The sequence below is a fragment of the Parasteatoda tepidariorum genome, chromosome 12 (genome assembly GCF_982258835.1).
Source record: "Parasteatoda tepidariorum strain Cologne lab strain chromosome 12, Ptep-v5.0, whole genome shotgun sequence".
Classification (NCBI taxonomy): Eukaryota; Metazoa; Arthropoda; class Arachnida; order Araneae; family Theridiidae; genus Parasteatoda; species Parasteatoda tepidariorum.
In genome coordinates this window covers 59,989,560-60,005,965 of record NC_141766.1, presented here as the reverse complement: position 1 = coordinate 60,005,965, position 16,406 = coordinate 59,989,560, and the positions used below count along the sequence as shown (strand labels likewise).

The 16,406-nt window shown below is 28.5% G+C and overlaps 1 protein-coding gene and 1 long non-coding RNA gene across 6 annotated transcripts in view; one reads left to right on the top strand and one right to left on the bottom strand.

Annotated features, from left to right (window-relative positions):
* Positions 1 to 288: 288 nt before the first annotated feature.
* On the bottom strand, positions 289 to 8,407 carry LOC147801115 (uncharacterized). Its single transcript, XR_015430844.1, has 2 exons — positions 8,092 to 8,407; positions 289 to 2,818 (listed from the first exon to the last, which is right to left on the bottom strand). It is a non-coding gene; the product is annotated as an uncharacterized LOC147801115 (long non-coding RNA).
* A 6,219-nt stretch (positions 8,408 to 14,626) lies between these two features.
* Positions 14,627 to 16,406, top strand: part of LOC107449383 (SPRY domain-containing SOCS box protein 3) — a 31,234-nt gene continuing 29,454 nt past the window's right edge. Inside the window, exons 1-2 of one of the 5 annotated variants that reach the window (XM_087156227.1) lie at positions 14,627 to 14,763; positions 15,952 to 16,075. In XM_087156227.1, the coding sequence (XP_087012353.1) occupies positions 14,749 to 14,763; positions 15,952 to 16,075 (139 nt within the window). In that variant the 5' untranslated portion in view covers positions 14,627 to 14,748. Of the gene's footprint in view, positions 15,241 to 15,951; positions 16,076 to 16,406 lie in introns of all 5 variants that reach the window. The other 4 variants (XM_071188392.2, XM_043047733.3, XM_016064892.4 and 1 more) reach the window with 4 other exon arrangements.

The window sequence follows — 16,406 nt, the reverse complement described above, 5'->3', positions numbered from 1 at the left end:
TTTACGATTACATTAATTTAAATCTTTGCAAAAATCTATAAAATCATAAAAATCTATATACACTTCTTATCTCAAATTTGAACTGCAAAATTGAAGTTAATAAATACAATGCTAGTAGTATAATTACTCATAAGTTAGAGTTATTGTTTAACAATGATGTTAAAATAAATTGCTTCTGATATCTTTAAAATTTCTTGAATTTTCACAATACTTAAACATAACTATAATGACTAAAATAAATTACACAATGCAGTAGTTAAGAATAAAAAAATAAAATCATGACAAACATTTCACTACTTAATTATTTTATTTTAAAACAAAACACAATATAAATATAACTTCACTAAACTATAAAAGCAATACATTCTTACCATCATTGTTTAATATAAGCTTATCGATATTCTTTTGTTAAAATATAAGTTAAGAACACGTATTTGTAATTAAATAAAATAATTTTTTTTTCAAAAAGCAACAATAGGACCATGTGTTATCATTTTAATTATTATTATTTTTAAATTAAAAAAAATTTCAAAACTTTACAGTCATTTCATACAGTTTAAAGTTTTTCTTCAATTCAATTTTTTGTTTTTGTGCTACTGAACTATATTTCAGAGCAATAAACTGAAAATCTTTGCTTTATTGAAAGATTTTATAAATTGGTCAGCAGCATCTTTGCATATCACACAAACGCACAGCAGAGATGAATCGCACAGGGATGCACCTTTCAGCTCCGGCAGATTTAAAGAGAGCCTCCAGTCGTTTTGTTTTCTGTCAGGATCGAACATATGGCTTCCAGTTTTCTACCAGAAATTAATTTCCATTTGCATTGTACAGCACCCAAGCTCAAAAATGAATGGCTCCTTCCTGGTAGATAAGCTTGTTTAACCAGCAGACGAAGCTAAAATTATAAGAGAAAAAAGTTAACTTTACATTGAAAACACTAAACTTAAACCTCTATATTAATTTATATTGAAAACATTAAATTAGTTAAAGTAAATTTAAAACTATTAAGCATTGAATATTTCTTTAAAACTTAAATCATTTTATTTAAAAATGTTTACAATTTAATGGGTAGATTTCCGTAACAATACCTGCACCAAAAAATCTCAGTATCACCAAGCAAGAATAGAAAATTATTTCACTTATAATGGCTTTCAAATAATTTTATTTTTTCTTAATTATTATTTTTTTAAAAAAGAAGAAATTATAGGTCAAAACGCTTAAGCTCTTTTCAATTGAAGTGAATATTCAAGTATATATACAGATACAAAAATATATCAAATTCAATACTTTTTAATTTTTCTTAAAGTTTAAGTACAATGACACTTAACTGTTAAAATATTTTTGTACATTGTATAAGCTCATAGAGCCAATAGGAAATGTTCTCATTTTTTTTAAAAATTTCATAAATAAAAATTTTAACACCTTTTAAGCACTGTTCTTCATTTAACGTTAACACACTTTGAATAGACCATATTGTTGCTTATTTTTTAACTATTTGCTATCATTTATAAATTAATATAATTAATCATACATCAAAAACATCTGTCTATATTCATGAAATGAAAATAAAGATATTTAACTCATCATTTTACAATATATTAAACAGGAAATTCAAATAATGTAACAACAGTGTTCAACTTGTGAATAAAATTTCAAACATTCTAAAATGCAATGGTTTTAACTAAAAAGTAATTGATTAATTAATAATTATTTAAACATGGCAAACTTGTTTACAAAAAATTTATTTTTATCTTTATCCTTGCAATGAAAAAAAATTCAAACTGCAAAACTCTTTTGTGACAAGCCAACAAAAAAAAGTGGCGAAAGTGTTAAATAAACAATTGCTAATTTTTTCCATTGCTTATTTTAAAATTTGATTAATGTTAAAAGATACTATGAGAATTTAAAATCATCAATTCATGGATGAAAAAATCATATAGAAGGAGAATTCTCTAACAATTCACATATTTCAAAGTTGTAAATATATATTACATATAGTTCGCCCCTTCCCCAAATATTTTGACATAGCATTCTTTAAAAATCGGTATGCATACCCAACATTTGTCAAATATCTTTTTTCTTATAGTTTAACAAATTTTTACAGCATTAGATTATTTCTAATAGGAATTTATTTAAAAAATACAATTTAATCAAAGCTCTACATTCACCATAATCACCATTTTGAATAGACCATATCATTGTTTATTTTTTAATCATTTACAAATTAATATAAATAATGATGCATCAAAAACATTAAAATAAAAATCAGTCTATATTTAAATAAAAATGTTTAATTCATTGTTGTACAATCTTTTAAACATGAAATTTTAATTAAAATTTCTTGAAGATGAAGAGCTATATCTGAAATTGTAAAGGAAAATTAAATTTACAATGGAAAAACCAAATTTAAAATTATTAAACAATGAATATTTATTTTAAACTTAAATTATGTAATTTGAAAATGTTTTTAAAAAATTTTAATATCTTTTACAATGAAATTCAATGAGTAAATTGCAGTATCAATACTTGCATCAAAAACTCTTGGTAGAGCCACACGAAAAGCAAAAAGTAACATAGTGGGAAGGAGATTAACAAAAGAGTTTAGCTCATAAACACTCTCAAGCAAACTATCATATGTTTAAAAAAAAAAAAATTCAAACTGCAAAACTCTTTAACCCCTTTTATTAGACCTGAAAATAAATACTCACTGTGTGGCAAGCTATCAACAAAAAAAGTGTGAAATAAACGATTGCTTACTTTCGTCCACTGCTTATTTTAAAAATAGTAGATTTTCTTAAAGATGAAAAGCTATATACTAAAATTTAAAAAAAAAAAAAATTAGATTTTGAAATGAAAAAAAAAAAAAACAAATTTAACACTATTTAACATTGAATATTTATTTGAAACTTTAATTATTTAATTTGAAAATGATTTTAAGAAATTGAAATATCCTTTACAATGAAATTAAATGGTAAATTTCGGTATCGATACTAGCGTAAAAAAAATTTCGTTAGTGTCACACAAAAAATAACACAGAGGGAAGGAGATCAACTAAAAGAATTTAGCTCATAAGCACTCCCAAGTAAACTCTCAGATATTTAAAAATAAAATCAAATTGCAAAACCTTTTAACTTCTTTTATTATACCAGAAAATAACTACTCGCTATGTGGCAAAGAAATTTAAATAAAAATGTTTAATTCTTTGTTTTACCATATTTTAGACATGAAATTTTAATACGGTAACAATATTGTTTGTATTGAACGTTAAGCATTCTAGAATGTAATGGTTTAAACAGAGCTAAAAGTAGCAGATCATTAATTTTCTAATTGTTTTAACTTGGCTAATTTGTTTACAGACAATTATTCTTATCTTTTTCACTGTTGCAGAAAAACTTTGTTACAGTCGAATTACTTTGGAAGCGTTCTTTTACAAGCATATTTTGAACTAATTACATTACTTATTATTTATAAGACAATAAGTTAACACAGAAGTCAACTACTATGCGCGAACAATAATGATCACAATTCATAATATAAACTGACCAGGGCCGTAACTACGCCGGGGCAGTCGGGGCACCGCCCCGGGGCCCCGACGGTCAAGGGGGCCCCACATAAAGAGACCACATCATGTTTTTTCAAAATACAGTGCTCCAATTATATATACGTAGGAAAGAAATTGTGTTAAGATAGAGTTGCTGAAAATTTTCTTTTTTGTAATTACGTACCTACTATAAAATAAAGGAAAGGGTAAAAAACGGTGACACCTTTTCGCGAATTATTTCCCTTTCTTAAAAGAACAAACACGCTTTGCAAAGAAGGGGAAAGGCCACAGCTGCATGTAGTTGATTGTTAACACTTTCTGTATATTGCACCTCTGGTTTACTTAGTTGTTTCCTCTACTATCTAGCGTCAGACCCAGTGGCGTGCCAACCAGGGGGAGGCAGAGGGCCCCTCTAAAATTTAAGTGATGGGGCAAACGATGCGTTTCGCCCTTCCTGAAATTCAGACACTCACAAAAATAAAGTAAAATCGGAAATTAAAATTTTTTTTTCAATTTTGAATCTATTTTTGAAATAAAAAAACTTTATATTCCACTAACATTTATGTGCTTTGCCTCTTCTGATATTTAGTTATTCGCCAAGACGAAGTCCATTAAAATAGGTAATTTTAGAGAAGAAAAAAAAAGCTATTCTTTCTCAGCTTTAAAGTTAAACATCAAGTAGTAAACTTTATTTTGTTATGGGCGATTAATGTTCCAATTTTCCAGTTTCCAATTTTCACTCTTCCGAAATAGTAATGAGGGGGCGAGCATAGTGTTTCTCCCCTTTTGAAATTTCGAAGTGCTAAAAAATAATAGAAATTGGTAACTAAAAAAAATTTCATCTTTGAATCTATTTTCCAAACAGAAAACTTTATTTTCTTCTGAGATAAAAGTCAGGGGGGGGGGGGAATTTGCTTCTCATCTTCAGAAATTTAGATATTAATAGAATAAAATCAAGTAAAGTAGGACATTTTAGAAGAAAAAAATTGTTTTGTTTCATAGCTTCGACGATATTTTCCAAATAGAAAACTTCATTTTCCTCCTAAATTATAGTAAAGGGATAGGAAACTTTATTTTCTCCTGATATAAAGTAAGGGGGGCTAAAATGTGTTTTGTATCTTCTGAAATTTAGACATTTGAAATAATAAAGTCCAGTAAAAGTTTTTTTTTTTTTGTTTTAAAAAATAAAACTTTGAATCTATTTTCCAAATGGAAAATTTTATTTTCCTCTTAAATTAAAGTGAGGGGGCGAAGAATATACTTCACTCTTTCTGAAATTCAGACATTCGTAGGAATAAAGTCAAGTAAAATATATATTTAACTCTTATTTTCCTCTGAAATTTAATTGAGATGGAAGATAATGTGCGCCACCCCTTCTGAAAATTTGACATTCGCTACAATAAGGTAAAATAGAATTGAGAATTTTAGAAAAAGAAACTACTTTTTTTCCTATTTACTAGTTATTTTCCAAATTGAAGTAGAAATCCCCCCCTCCCCCCACAAGAAAAATACCTCGATTTTGTTTCAATTTTTTTCTACATAATACGACTTTTAATTTATTAAAAAAATTTAAAGCTAAAACACTAAAGGAGAAGAGGAGCACATCATAAAAAAATATAACAAGTGTTTAGAAAACTAAAATAAGTTCCACTGTTTTGCATCCTTAAAAATGCATCCTACACTGAGACTAATAGATATATTTTAAAGAATCTTTTGACTGTGGGTGGTATGAAGGTGTTAAAACCTTCATACCACCCACAGAGTTGACCCACAGTTATCTGATTCCTCAAAAAATAGTAATCTCCTTTTACACCATGGGAAAATGACCTTTTGCTTCTTTAAATTGCCTTAATCATTTTTATGACCCTGGGCTCTTTTGTGCTTCTATAAAATGTCATATATTTACAGTACCGTCTATATGTCCCTTAAGTTGTCCTAAACTAGCAATTACCTAGATGTTCTAGGAAAACAGATGTAAGCTTTTAAGGGATCCAAGGGGATGACTCTTGTTGACATTTACTTAGGTCATTTTGTGAAGAGATTTTTTCTGAGACAAACGTAAAACGTTCCAGTTAAATTCCAGTTTTTAGCTCATTTAATTGCGTCATTTAAACTAACCATTTTTAATTCAGATATAAATTTTCTGTTAGCTTTTATTTTATTCAATTTTTGAAATTAAAATTTAATTAAGAGTTATTGAAATTACTTGCAACTTCCTTTTTTTCAAACATAAATCATGATATCAATAATTCCCATTCTTAATAAAAATTTTCTTTGGAAAACAAGAAAACCAAATGCAAATTTATTTATAAGCAGGTAAGTAAATGTTTGCATTAACTCATTTAATACATTTAAATTTTATATTTATATACTGTTCTAATTCTTATATAAGAATGGTAACATAAAAATTGCTTTTTTTTATGTTCGTATATAAAATTTTATTTGTTTAGTAAATACTTTAATTGATAATTCTACTGCTTATTGTGTGCATGGATTTTGTTCTTATTTTATATTTTTCAAATCATTAAGACCTTTAAATTTTTTAAATTGGAACTTCAAATTTTTTGAGATTTTAACAATTTTGTTTTCATTAAAAAGTTAAACGCAATCTTTATTTTATATAAAAAAAATCATATTTAATTAAATAAAAGAACGCATTTAATTTAATAAAAAAGCTATGAATATCAGCTTAGAAATCCGTAGCAATTAAAATTCGTTTCCAAGATAAACCATTGAAAAGAATTTTTTTTTAATTAGCAAATATGCTTTGACTTTTTCTCATTTCTCTTTCATAAAAAAAACTATTACTCTTTGTCATAATTTTGTCACATCCGATTACATGGCGTCATGAATACATAGGCCAAATATTCAAGAACGATTTTCTAGGGACCTGTCCCTATTGGAGTAAGGCAACTTTGGTTTTGTTAATCGATGTATATAAAGAAACAATTTCTGAATATTTTTTCAATTAGGACTATAGATCAATTAGGAATATTTTTTCAATTAAAATGTGGGTACATGTGCCGGTAGACAAAAAAAAAGTCTACAATTTCCTTCAGTTTCCATAACGCGATCAAAAACTTTTAGATTTGAAACTAAAAAATAATTTTAATTTTTAAAATGGTTTTGTCTTGAAAAGACCTTCCTAACGATATAGTAACCGGATTTAACAGGTTTTTAAAATTAATATTTTATGATTAGCATTATATTTAGAGGAAAAGGAGGCTACTGTGGACATGGGGGACAGGAGTGGACAACATGAATAGCTATTTTCCCCCAAGTCAAATTCCCTAGGTGAGATGTCGTAAATTGGTAACATTTACGTACAGTGAACCAAAAAAGTACCACCCTGAATAACTTTTGATTTAATGATCGGATCTTCACGTTCTAGGACTCCATCTTAATAATTCGAAGGTGTGACATCAAATATGCAAATTAATTAGTGCACGATATTTTATTTTAAGTTACGTAATCAGACACAAAAACATACTTTCTCTGAAGAAACGTAACTTTTGTTCAACGGATTCGATTTTCTAACCCCCATAAAATAGGAGGTAGCTGTAATCTGGGGAATATGGTCCCAATAGTTGGGTCGGGTGAGCTATCCAAAGTTTGGACCCCCAAATGTTAATTTTATTTTTTTGGATTTCACTACAGATCGAGAGCTTTTTAAGGGAATTGAAAAAATTTTGCACACGATTATAAAATTCTGTTATGTAAAGATAATTCCATGCAAAAAATAACTTTTAGTAAATATTTATTATTTTTTAATTAATAATAGTCTGATGTTGATCATTTACATCGCACTAGTGCTGCACAATAGGCTATTGGCGACGGTCTGGGAAACATCCCTTGAGATTTGATCCTTTGTAGAGGGGATGGCACCCTCGCTTCGGTAGCCCGGTGACCTGCATCCGAAGTCGAGCACTTTATCGTAGAAGAGTTAACCGGGGACCAATACCGCACACCCTCGGTCCCTACGCAGACACCGTGTCTTAACGATCAGTCCTCTTTGGGACAATAATAGTCTGAAAACTTTTGAATCGTAAGGCATACAGTTTTTTTTTGTATCATTTTAAAGTATCGAATTCCCCATGGAAAATACAAATTTGAGCAAAATTGGTTGAATAGTGCATTAGTTCCTGAGAAATCGAGTTTTATAAGTACGACTTTTTTAAAATTTAATTTCTCAGGATTAGTCTATTTCTCTGAAATTTTGCATTTTGTCATGTTTAAAACTTAAAATGTTTTGCAGTCAAATTTATATGCGTACAAATAACTTGTTTTCATAAATATATTCTCGAACATAATACATAAATAGCTAAAATGACGGTTTGAGATGGAGTACTGAAAGTTTTTGAAAGGGCCCCCGCCAAAAATGTTTGCCCCAGGGCCCCGAGGGGTAAAGTTACGGCACTGAAACTGACTTTATTAGATACATGATTTTTAACTAAAACAAAAACATTACTTACAATACTTCTTTAACGTTTCATGTAACTATCATTGAAATGCATAAAGTTTTCAAATAATTACTAAATTATAAATACCTTATGTAATTGAAACGAAAGCAGCTAAGTTCTAACAATGGCGTCGTAAACAAACGAACAGAGGAAACCAACGAGGAAGAAGGGGGACAAGATTCAACAGTTGAAAAAGTTTTTTGAGTTCAATCGTTCACAAACTACCACTAATATTATTTTTCGCTTTCTTTGCATTGGCTAAAAATGACATTTTAAGTAATATTTAATTTATTGTTTTCTTTCATAAATAAATGTTTATTTATTAATAATATGGGATAACCTTTCGCAAAAATGTGGCGCTGTACCAAAAGTAATGAAATAGATGATTATTTTGAAAGTTCGAATGTTAGATCGAATACTATTTAATTTTATATAATATTAGATCTAAAATTAGAAGATAGGATTCAAGAGCATTGCATTTTCTAGCAGGGCAGTATTATACTGCATCTTTCTAATATTACATCATATCTTTTTGCAACCTGGGTATATATATATATATGAAAGTCGGCAAAATAAACTTCACCCCCCCCCTCTCGAATCGGTTAGCGACGGGCCTGCAGATAGAGATGGTTCTGAAGATGTTTTGATTTTTGTCTGTGATGCCGCTCCGTATATGGTCAAATCTGCAGCAGCACTGGAAATTTTTTATTCCAGAATGCTTCATATTACGTGTTTGGCTCATGCTGTTCACAGACTGGCTGAGACTGTTCGAGAAGTATTCTCCTCTCTGAATGATTTAATTTCTAGTATCAAGAAAGTTTTTCTCATGGCACCTGTGTGCATAAAATTGTATAAAGAAATGTATCCTGATTTGCCCTTACCTCCACAGCCTGTGATAACTAGGTGGGGTACATGGATTGAAGCTGCACGTTTTTACACCAATAATTTTGATGCAATAAAGTCAATTGTAGATGCAATTGACAGTTCCTATGCTTCTTCAGTTTATGCCACAAAAGAATTACTACAGGATATCTCTTTGCAGAAGGACTTGGCCATAAATGACACTCACTTTTCTTTCTTAAGTGGAGCAATAACAAAGCTCGAAACACGAGGTCTTCCCCTGGCTGAGGCCATATCCGAAATTGAAAAAATTCAACAGTGCATCAATGCTCTTCCAGACTCAGTTGGGAAGAAAGTAAAAGAAAAATGGTGTTTCGTTCAAAACAAAAATTCGGGTTTTGCAGCAGTGAAGAAGATAAATAATTTTCTTAATGGAAACGGAGCTGAACTTCCAGAGAAAGTAAAACCAATGAGTACGAAATTGTACATGTTTTGTCCATTAACATCGATTGACTAGGAGAGGTCATTTTCTGCTTTCAAAATGATCTTTTTTGACCGACGACATCAATTCACCCTTGAAAATTTGGAAAAACACTTAGTTGTGTATTGCAACAAAAATTATTCAGTTTAATAAAATCTTTCCGGAAAATGCGATGATTTTTCTTCTCTCATTTATCATACTTCAGTTTTAGGCTTTTTCTTCAGAAATGTGTAGATTCAAGTAAGAAATATTTTGATTTTCTTCCTTTTAACAAAAAAATGTTTTAGCTGTGTTTGTTGGAAAAAGTAAGTAGTAGCATTTAAATAAGTTGAACTTTTAATTTCTATTTTAAATGCATATTTCTAGTTTTAAGAGCATATAATCCGCTGTCTATATATATATATATATATATATATATATGTTTATTCAGAGAAAGTACGTTTTTGTGTCCGATTTCGTAACTTAATTAATAGTCAGCACGAAACAGTTAGCATATTTGAGGTCACCCCCATCAGAAACCATTAATGTCGCGTTCCAATATTCGCACCGGTGACAGTGGTCACACGAAGGCGAACTAGTCACGTGATCTCAGTTCGCACCGTAATTTAGGAACGATCAGTGCGGTTAGGTCCAGTTCTGGTTGCTATTAGCAACCAGAAGCAGACGCTTTCCTGCTTCTTGGAATCTTGGCGAAAATTGTATGAATGATTACAGATTTATTTTTTGAGTATTATATTTATTTTTTGGCCATTCTATTTTGCATTTTTTGTTAAAGCATACATATTTTCAGACTTTTCGAAGCCGTTTTATAGAATAATGCAAAAATAATGTCAGTTGATCTTATTTAGTTTTTAAAATTAGTTGATAAAAAATAAAACTTCCATCATATATATTAGTTATTGTTTCGCTAATATATTTCTCTGAATAAAGAATTTAATATTTATATTAAAATGGATATACAATTTCCAGTAAGTTTTATATTTAAACATTTAACAAAATTAAAGAGAGAAATAAAAATCTACTCAGTACAACTTATATTGTTTTTCTTGTCATATTTTTTGCAAAATAAATAATTATATACTACTTCTAATAATGAAATAATATTAAACCATCAAGACAGTTTATATGTATTGTAGAAAAATCTCCCTTAATTTGCACTAATTAAATAAAAAAGAAAATTCATCTAAACTACAAGTACTCATAAGAAAAGATAACAATTTAAAAAAAATATTACTTGAGTTCTTTTATTTAGTTACTAATTAATGAATTTTCAATATTTATGCCAATCTGTCCGTATATTAGTTTATTAATATTTACTTCATTCAATCATTACTTTATACATAAATACGAAATTTTAAGTAAACTATTAAAAGGAAGCAACCCCTGATGAAGAGAAAGTCTGAAATAATTGCTACAACAACAAAAAGGAACTTCACCCCCCCCCCCCGAAAAAAAACATTTCACGAAAAATAGAGTATTTTTATAACTGCTTTCTGTGCTGGTAATTTAGGAAGTTAGTAAGTAGGTGAAAAATATGGCCTAAATATTTCGATTAATTTGTAGAAAAATAATAAACATTCCAAACATTGTAACTACATTAAAATATTTTAAAAATTCTTCAATTTAATACTTAACATTTTATTGCATACATAAGAAATATTAAAAATTCATTATTCAGCCCAACAGTGATTGGAATTTAAAGCATTTTTCTCCCTTGCCCAGGGTGAGTTTTTTTTTAAATTAAAAAATATATAAATATGAAGCTTGTTCTAAGCTTCATTTTCTCATGTAAATAGAATAATTTATTTATTTTAATTACATAATAACCTTACTTTCATAATTAATTTCCTCACAAGAGCAACTTTATTTTAATATAATAAGATCTCTTAAAATGTAAACTTGATAGCATTGTGTAGTACACCTTTAAAATGCCTCTCATGGTAAGCCAAACGGATATGAAAATCTAACATACAGACAATTTATTTCTGGATACATCTAAGTAAAAGCGTGAATGTCAATGACAGACTGTCAAAATAAGTTTGATATGTGATTGCTTGAATTTAAAAAAATTAATGCAGCTACTATTTTGATAGAGATGGTACATTGTGCAATGTTAATGAGCAAATTGACTATTACTTACTATGAAATAAATATATTTTCAGAGTGAAATGTTTCCGAAAGAAAATTTGTTTACAAGAAGACATTTTAAAGTGAAACTTCCAGAGTTATTCTAACAGAAATTGAAAATAACCATGTGTTAGATAAAAACGAAAAGAGCAATGCTCTAAGGCAGTGTTCCCCAACCTTTTTATCACCGCGGACCTGTCAACGTTTGATAATTTTACCGCGGCCCGATTGGGGGGGGGGGGGGAATTGATTGCTTATATTTTAGATTATTTTAATTTATTAATTTTAATTTAATTTTATTTAAACATGCCTTCGAAATAAAATGCAGTTACATCAAAAAATAAATATAAATGATTTAACATTTTAACTTACTAGAACGAAAAATCAATGAAAACCCTGAGCTTGTTTCTTTGCAATGAGACGGTTCCATCTGATGGTAATCGTTTTAAATCATTAAAAAATTTATGTCACTACCTTCAGGGGCCCTTTTTTTTTAATAAATAAAATTTTAATGGAACACAGATATTTTTAATTTGGGGTAAGAACCTAGGAATTTAAATTCAGTTTCAATGAGATGGGTGGCCCGGTACCATTTGATCCACGGACCGGGGGTTGGGGAACACTGCTCTAAGGTATCATGATAAAATTATCTAATTTTACTACATTCACCAAACTTGATTACATATTATAAAACCAAATTTTACTTATGGTGTTTATTTCTATAATAATACAAAATCATTCTAAATAAATGTTTAACGCATAACTAACTGTTCAACATTACTTGAATTATTAAAGAAAACTTACTTAAATTATTACTTAAGGTTAATCGAAATAAATACTTTACACATAACTTATTTTTTAACAATACTAAAATTATTGTCGAAAAAAATCCAAAAAATGAGTAATAACTACACTGCAGTGCAAAAGAAAAATTTACGTAAACAACAAAAAAGTCATAATTGTGAATTTTACATATTTAGCATTTCTGTATAATAAGCTACTTGTTGAAAAAATTGTTTTTTTCAAAATTAAATTCTGTGTAATCAGTTATTTGAAATTCATAGTATTAGCAATAGAAAAAAAATAGTTGCCAAGTCACTTTTCCTAAAATCTACTATGAAGCACTTATGTTGAAACAATATACAACCGTATAGTGTTGCTAATAGGTAGAAAAAAACACTAGTTTACAGTGCCACATAACAGAAATATTTATAAATAGATAACTTGTAAATTTATTAAGTGAAGTTAATAGAGACTTTGAATTAAAAGAAAAAGAAACTATGAAATTTTCTTTTTATGATTAGCTTGATGGCAAATAAACTCAAAATTAATTTTGGTCCACCTGTTCATATATTTACCTTAAATGAGTTTCTGTTAATAAGAGCCAAAGACATTACTATAATTTTGCTACAAATGGGAGCTTTTGTATTGCATCAAAACTATACAATTCTCGTATTTAAGTAAAAAAAAAAAAAAAGTTTTAACACAACAATAACATTTTATTGTTAAATACAAATAAATAAAAAAAGAAACTCAAATTAAAAAAATTAGGAAGCAAAAATTTTACGTCAAAACAAGAGGTGAACTAATTATAAAGTTTACAGAATTTTTATTTGTTTACATACAAGAATATGGGTTAAATAAGAAATTCACCAATAATTAAGCCTGCAGATATTGTTGCAATAATAAATTACCAATGTTGGTTCGAAATATTTTAATTTAAATTCATATTAATATAACAACACATAGTGACAGAAACCTTTGCCATCAAGTTTGAAATCTTTTCAAATAAACTTAACTATTGTTCCTACTTAATGTAAAATAATGGTATATGCTAAGATGTTTCACATAAAGTTAAATCACTCTGGTATAGCTAATAAATTGTAGTTGTCAGAAATATTTTAATTCAAACTTCAATTTGGTAGTATAAATCAAAAAAAAAAATACTATATAAAACAACAGTCATTAATAACTGTTTCAGAAATTCTCAAGTTGGTGTATAAAAAAATAAATATTTATATTACATATAGACGTTAAGAATATCATGCATTAAAAAAATAAGTATCATTAAGAAATAAATATCTTGAAACAGAAAAGTAAATAGAAGTTATTCTTTTTTTTTATTTTAAACGGAATTAAAAGTTTACAAATAGAACATAAAATCTTCATATTGCTGAAATATTATCATGTTACAATATAATACTAGAATATTTATTATACTGAGATTTCAAGAAATTATGAAAGGAATCTAAATATTAACCTAAAAGCTCAAGACATTGAAAGCCTCGTTGTAATAACACAGGCCAATCAATGGCAAAGGCCATTGGATTTGATTTAAAATCCTTTCATACAAACTAAATTTTCATATAATATGATCTGTCAATAATTTGAAATGTGTGTTGAAGAGGCCGCAGATCAGGACAGATCTCCAAATCATCACTACAATGATGTGGTTTTCAGAAATCACTTAGTACAAAAAAGAAATTCAAATTTAAACCTATGCTCAAGACATTGAAAGCCTTGTTTTAACAACACAGGTCAGTCAACGGCTAGTTCAGTAGGGTTTATATTTGAAATCCCATTAATCAAACTCATATTAAATATAACACAGTAAAACTAAAAGTATAATTTGTTATTAAGCTAGGGCAATTTTCATCGTTCCAGGCCTGTTAGAAAATACAGAAAGGCTATTAGAAAAAATTATAACACAAAAGAAATGCATTTAATAATCAAATATTGATGGGATTTGTTTATTTTGAAAACAATATACATTGGTCGAAAATGTTTAAGTGAAAATGTTATCGTGCGTTACTGGTTACACGAGTTTGAATATTGGAACGATCGGTGCAGTCAGTGCACTGGTTACACCAGTTTTAATATTGGAACGGTCAGTGCGGCAAACCAGTGTAACCGGTAACACCGGTGCGAATATTGGAACGTGCCCTAAGATTGGCACTTACTACGTGAAAATCTGATTATTAGAACGAAAGTTAATCTAGGTGGTATCTTTTTTTTTTTGCCGACTCTAAATATATATACAACTGAGGAGATAGGGAAGGGTAGGAGATATTTTAATTAACTTAACTTTAATTAAAATTTTGAGTTAATAAAGATTGAGTTGATTAAGATTAGTTAGTGCTGACGTCATAGGTCACAAGCATAGGTATTGTGTGTCTTCTTCTTCTTTTAGTGCAAGTGCCCGATTATTAGCTGTGGAGCCAACAATATAAATGTATCAATAGAGACTTATATTCTAATTTTGATGTCTGTTTTTCAGAAGAAATAGATAATCGGAAATGCAAAGGATAAATGTAAATAGACCCCGATTGTAGTCACCCAAATATCTGTATTTATTATTTGTGTTTAAAAGAAGAATCGTCTTTTGAAGATCTATCATTTCAAGATGTAAGAATTCTCATTTGAAAAAGGAATCGTTAAAGAACCTTGTTAACAATATACCAACCTTGAAATTTAAGCCAAAATGATAATATGAAAAATGAATATTGTTGGAACAATATGCTATGGCTAACCAGAGTTGGCAAGGTTTAGTACAGAATGGATTAATCCAGGGTTTAACCGTCCTGTCCCTTTTTTTCAAATTATGTCACAATTTAAAAAAAATATATTAAGAATTAAAGGGATTAATTTTTGAACAAGAAACAAAATGAAGACAAGTTTTCGTTTTATTAAAAAAGCTTATTATTATTTTTAATATTGCATTATTTATCCTTATGCAAGAACATAATTTATCAGTATTAAAGCATATTAATTCATATTTAAAGAATAAGGTATTCACTTTTGTTATTTAATGAATTGTGTAACTTCAAAAGTTATTAATCTTTTCCTATAATATTATATTATATTCCTTTAATAGGTTAAGCTAAATTGTGTAAAAAACATCGAGTATTTATTAATAAATGTAATCATTATGTGTACAATGGTTACACATAGAATTTTCACCTTTTATACTAATGTCTTAGGTTTTGGACAGTTTTAGTAAGTTTAGGACAGTAAAACCCACATGTCTTGTCCAAAACAGGTTTAGGGCATCAAAAACAGAGCTCTGAAATAATAAAATGTATTAAAAACAAAATTATCTGTTTGAAAATATCACTTTGTGGAATTATTAGTATACATTCTAACCGGAGCATGTCAAGAGCTCGAGATGGTTGTTGTTTATATTTATATTAAAAGGGGCATATTTCTGTATCGAGATCTGTTGCACCAACTACAATCACCAAGGTGCCAAATCGATTTCAAACTTGAAAATTAAAAAAAAAAAAAAAAAATCGTGTGGATGTTTGCCCGGGGGTGGCTATGAGTTATACCTTTCGAGTTGGTCCCTTTCTGTGATGTTTTTTTAGTTTCCATGCCCAGTTAGCCACTGCCCAGAAATTTCCAAGAATTGGTTATTATTCTGCCACAGATCACGAAATGGAAATCTCCCCTTTAAAAGCACCATCCATACTCAGGGATATATATTTTCTTCTTTCTGATAGATTTTTACGATCACAAAAGGAACCATGTCTGTAGATTACTTTGAATATGCCCGAAATTCTTTTGTTGAGGCTTCACCTTTTCTACTTATTTCTGATCCGAATATAAAATCCGCTGAAGAAAGTTGTAAGTATTTGTTAGATTCCCTTAACTAACTTTGTTTTCTCTACTGAGGGTTTTGAAAAGCAAGACATATTTCATGTCACTTTTTCATAAAATTGTATTTATCTAAAATCCATGTATACCTGAGTAAAAACCTAGGTTTATTTCAATTTAATTGAAAATTTGTTGGACCACATTTTAGTTTTGAGTTTTATCAAATTAGAGACACAAATTTGGCTCCTACTGCCAATAGTTAATTTGTGAATAATAAGCCTGTCAGTGAATATTTATTGGAATTTAAAAAAAAAAAGCTTTAAAAAGTGTTTTAATTATTCCTTATACTTAAGTTTCTAAT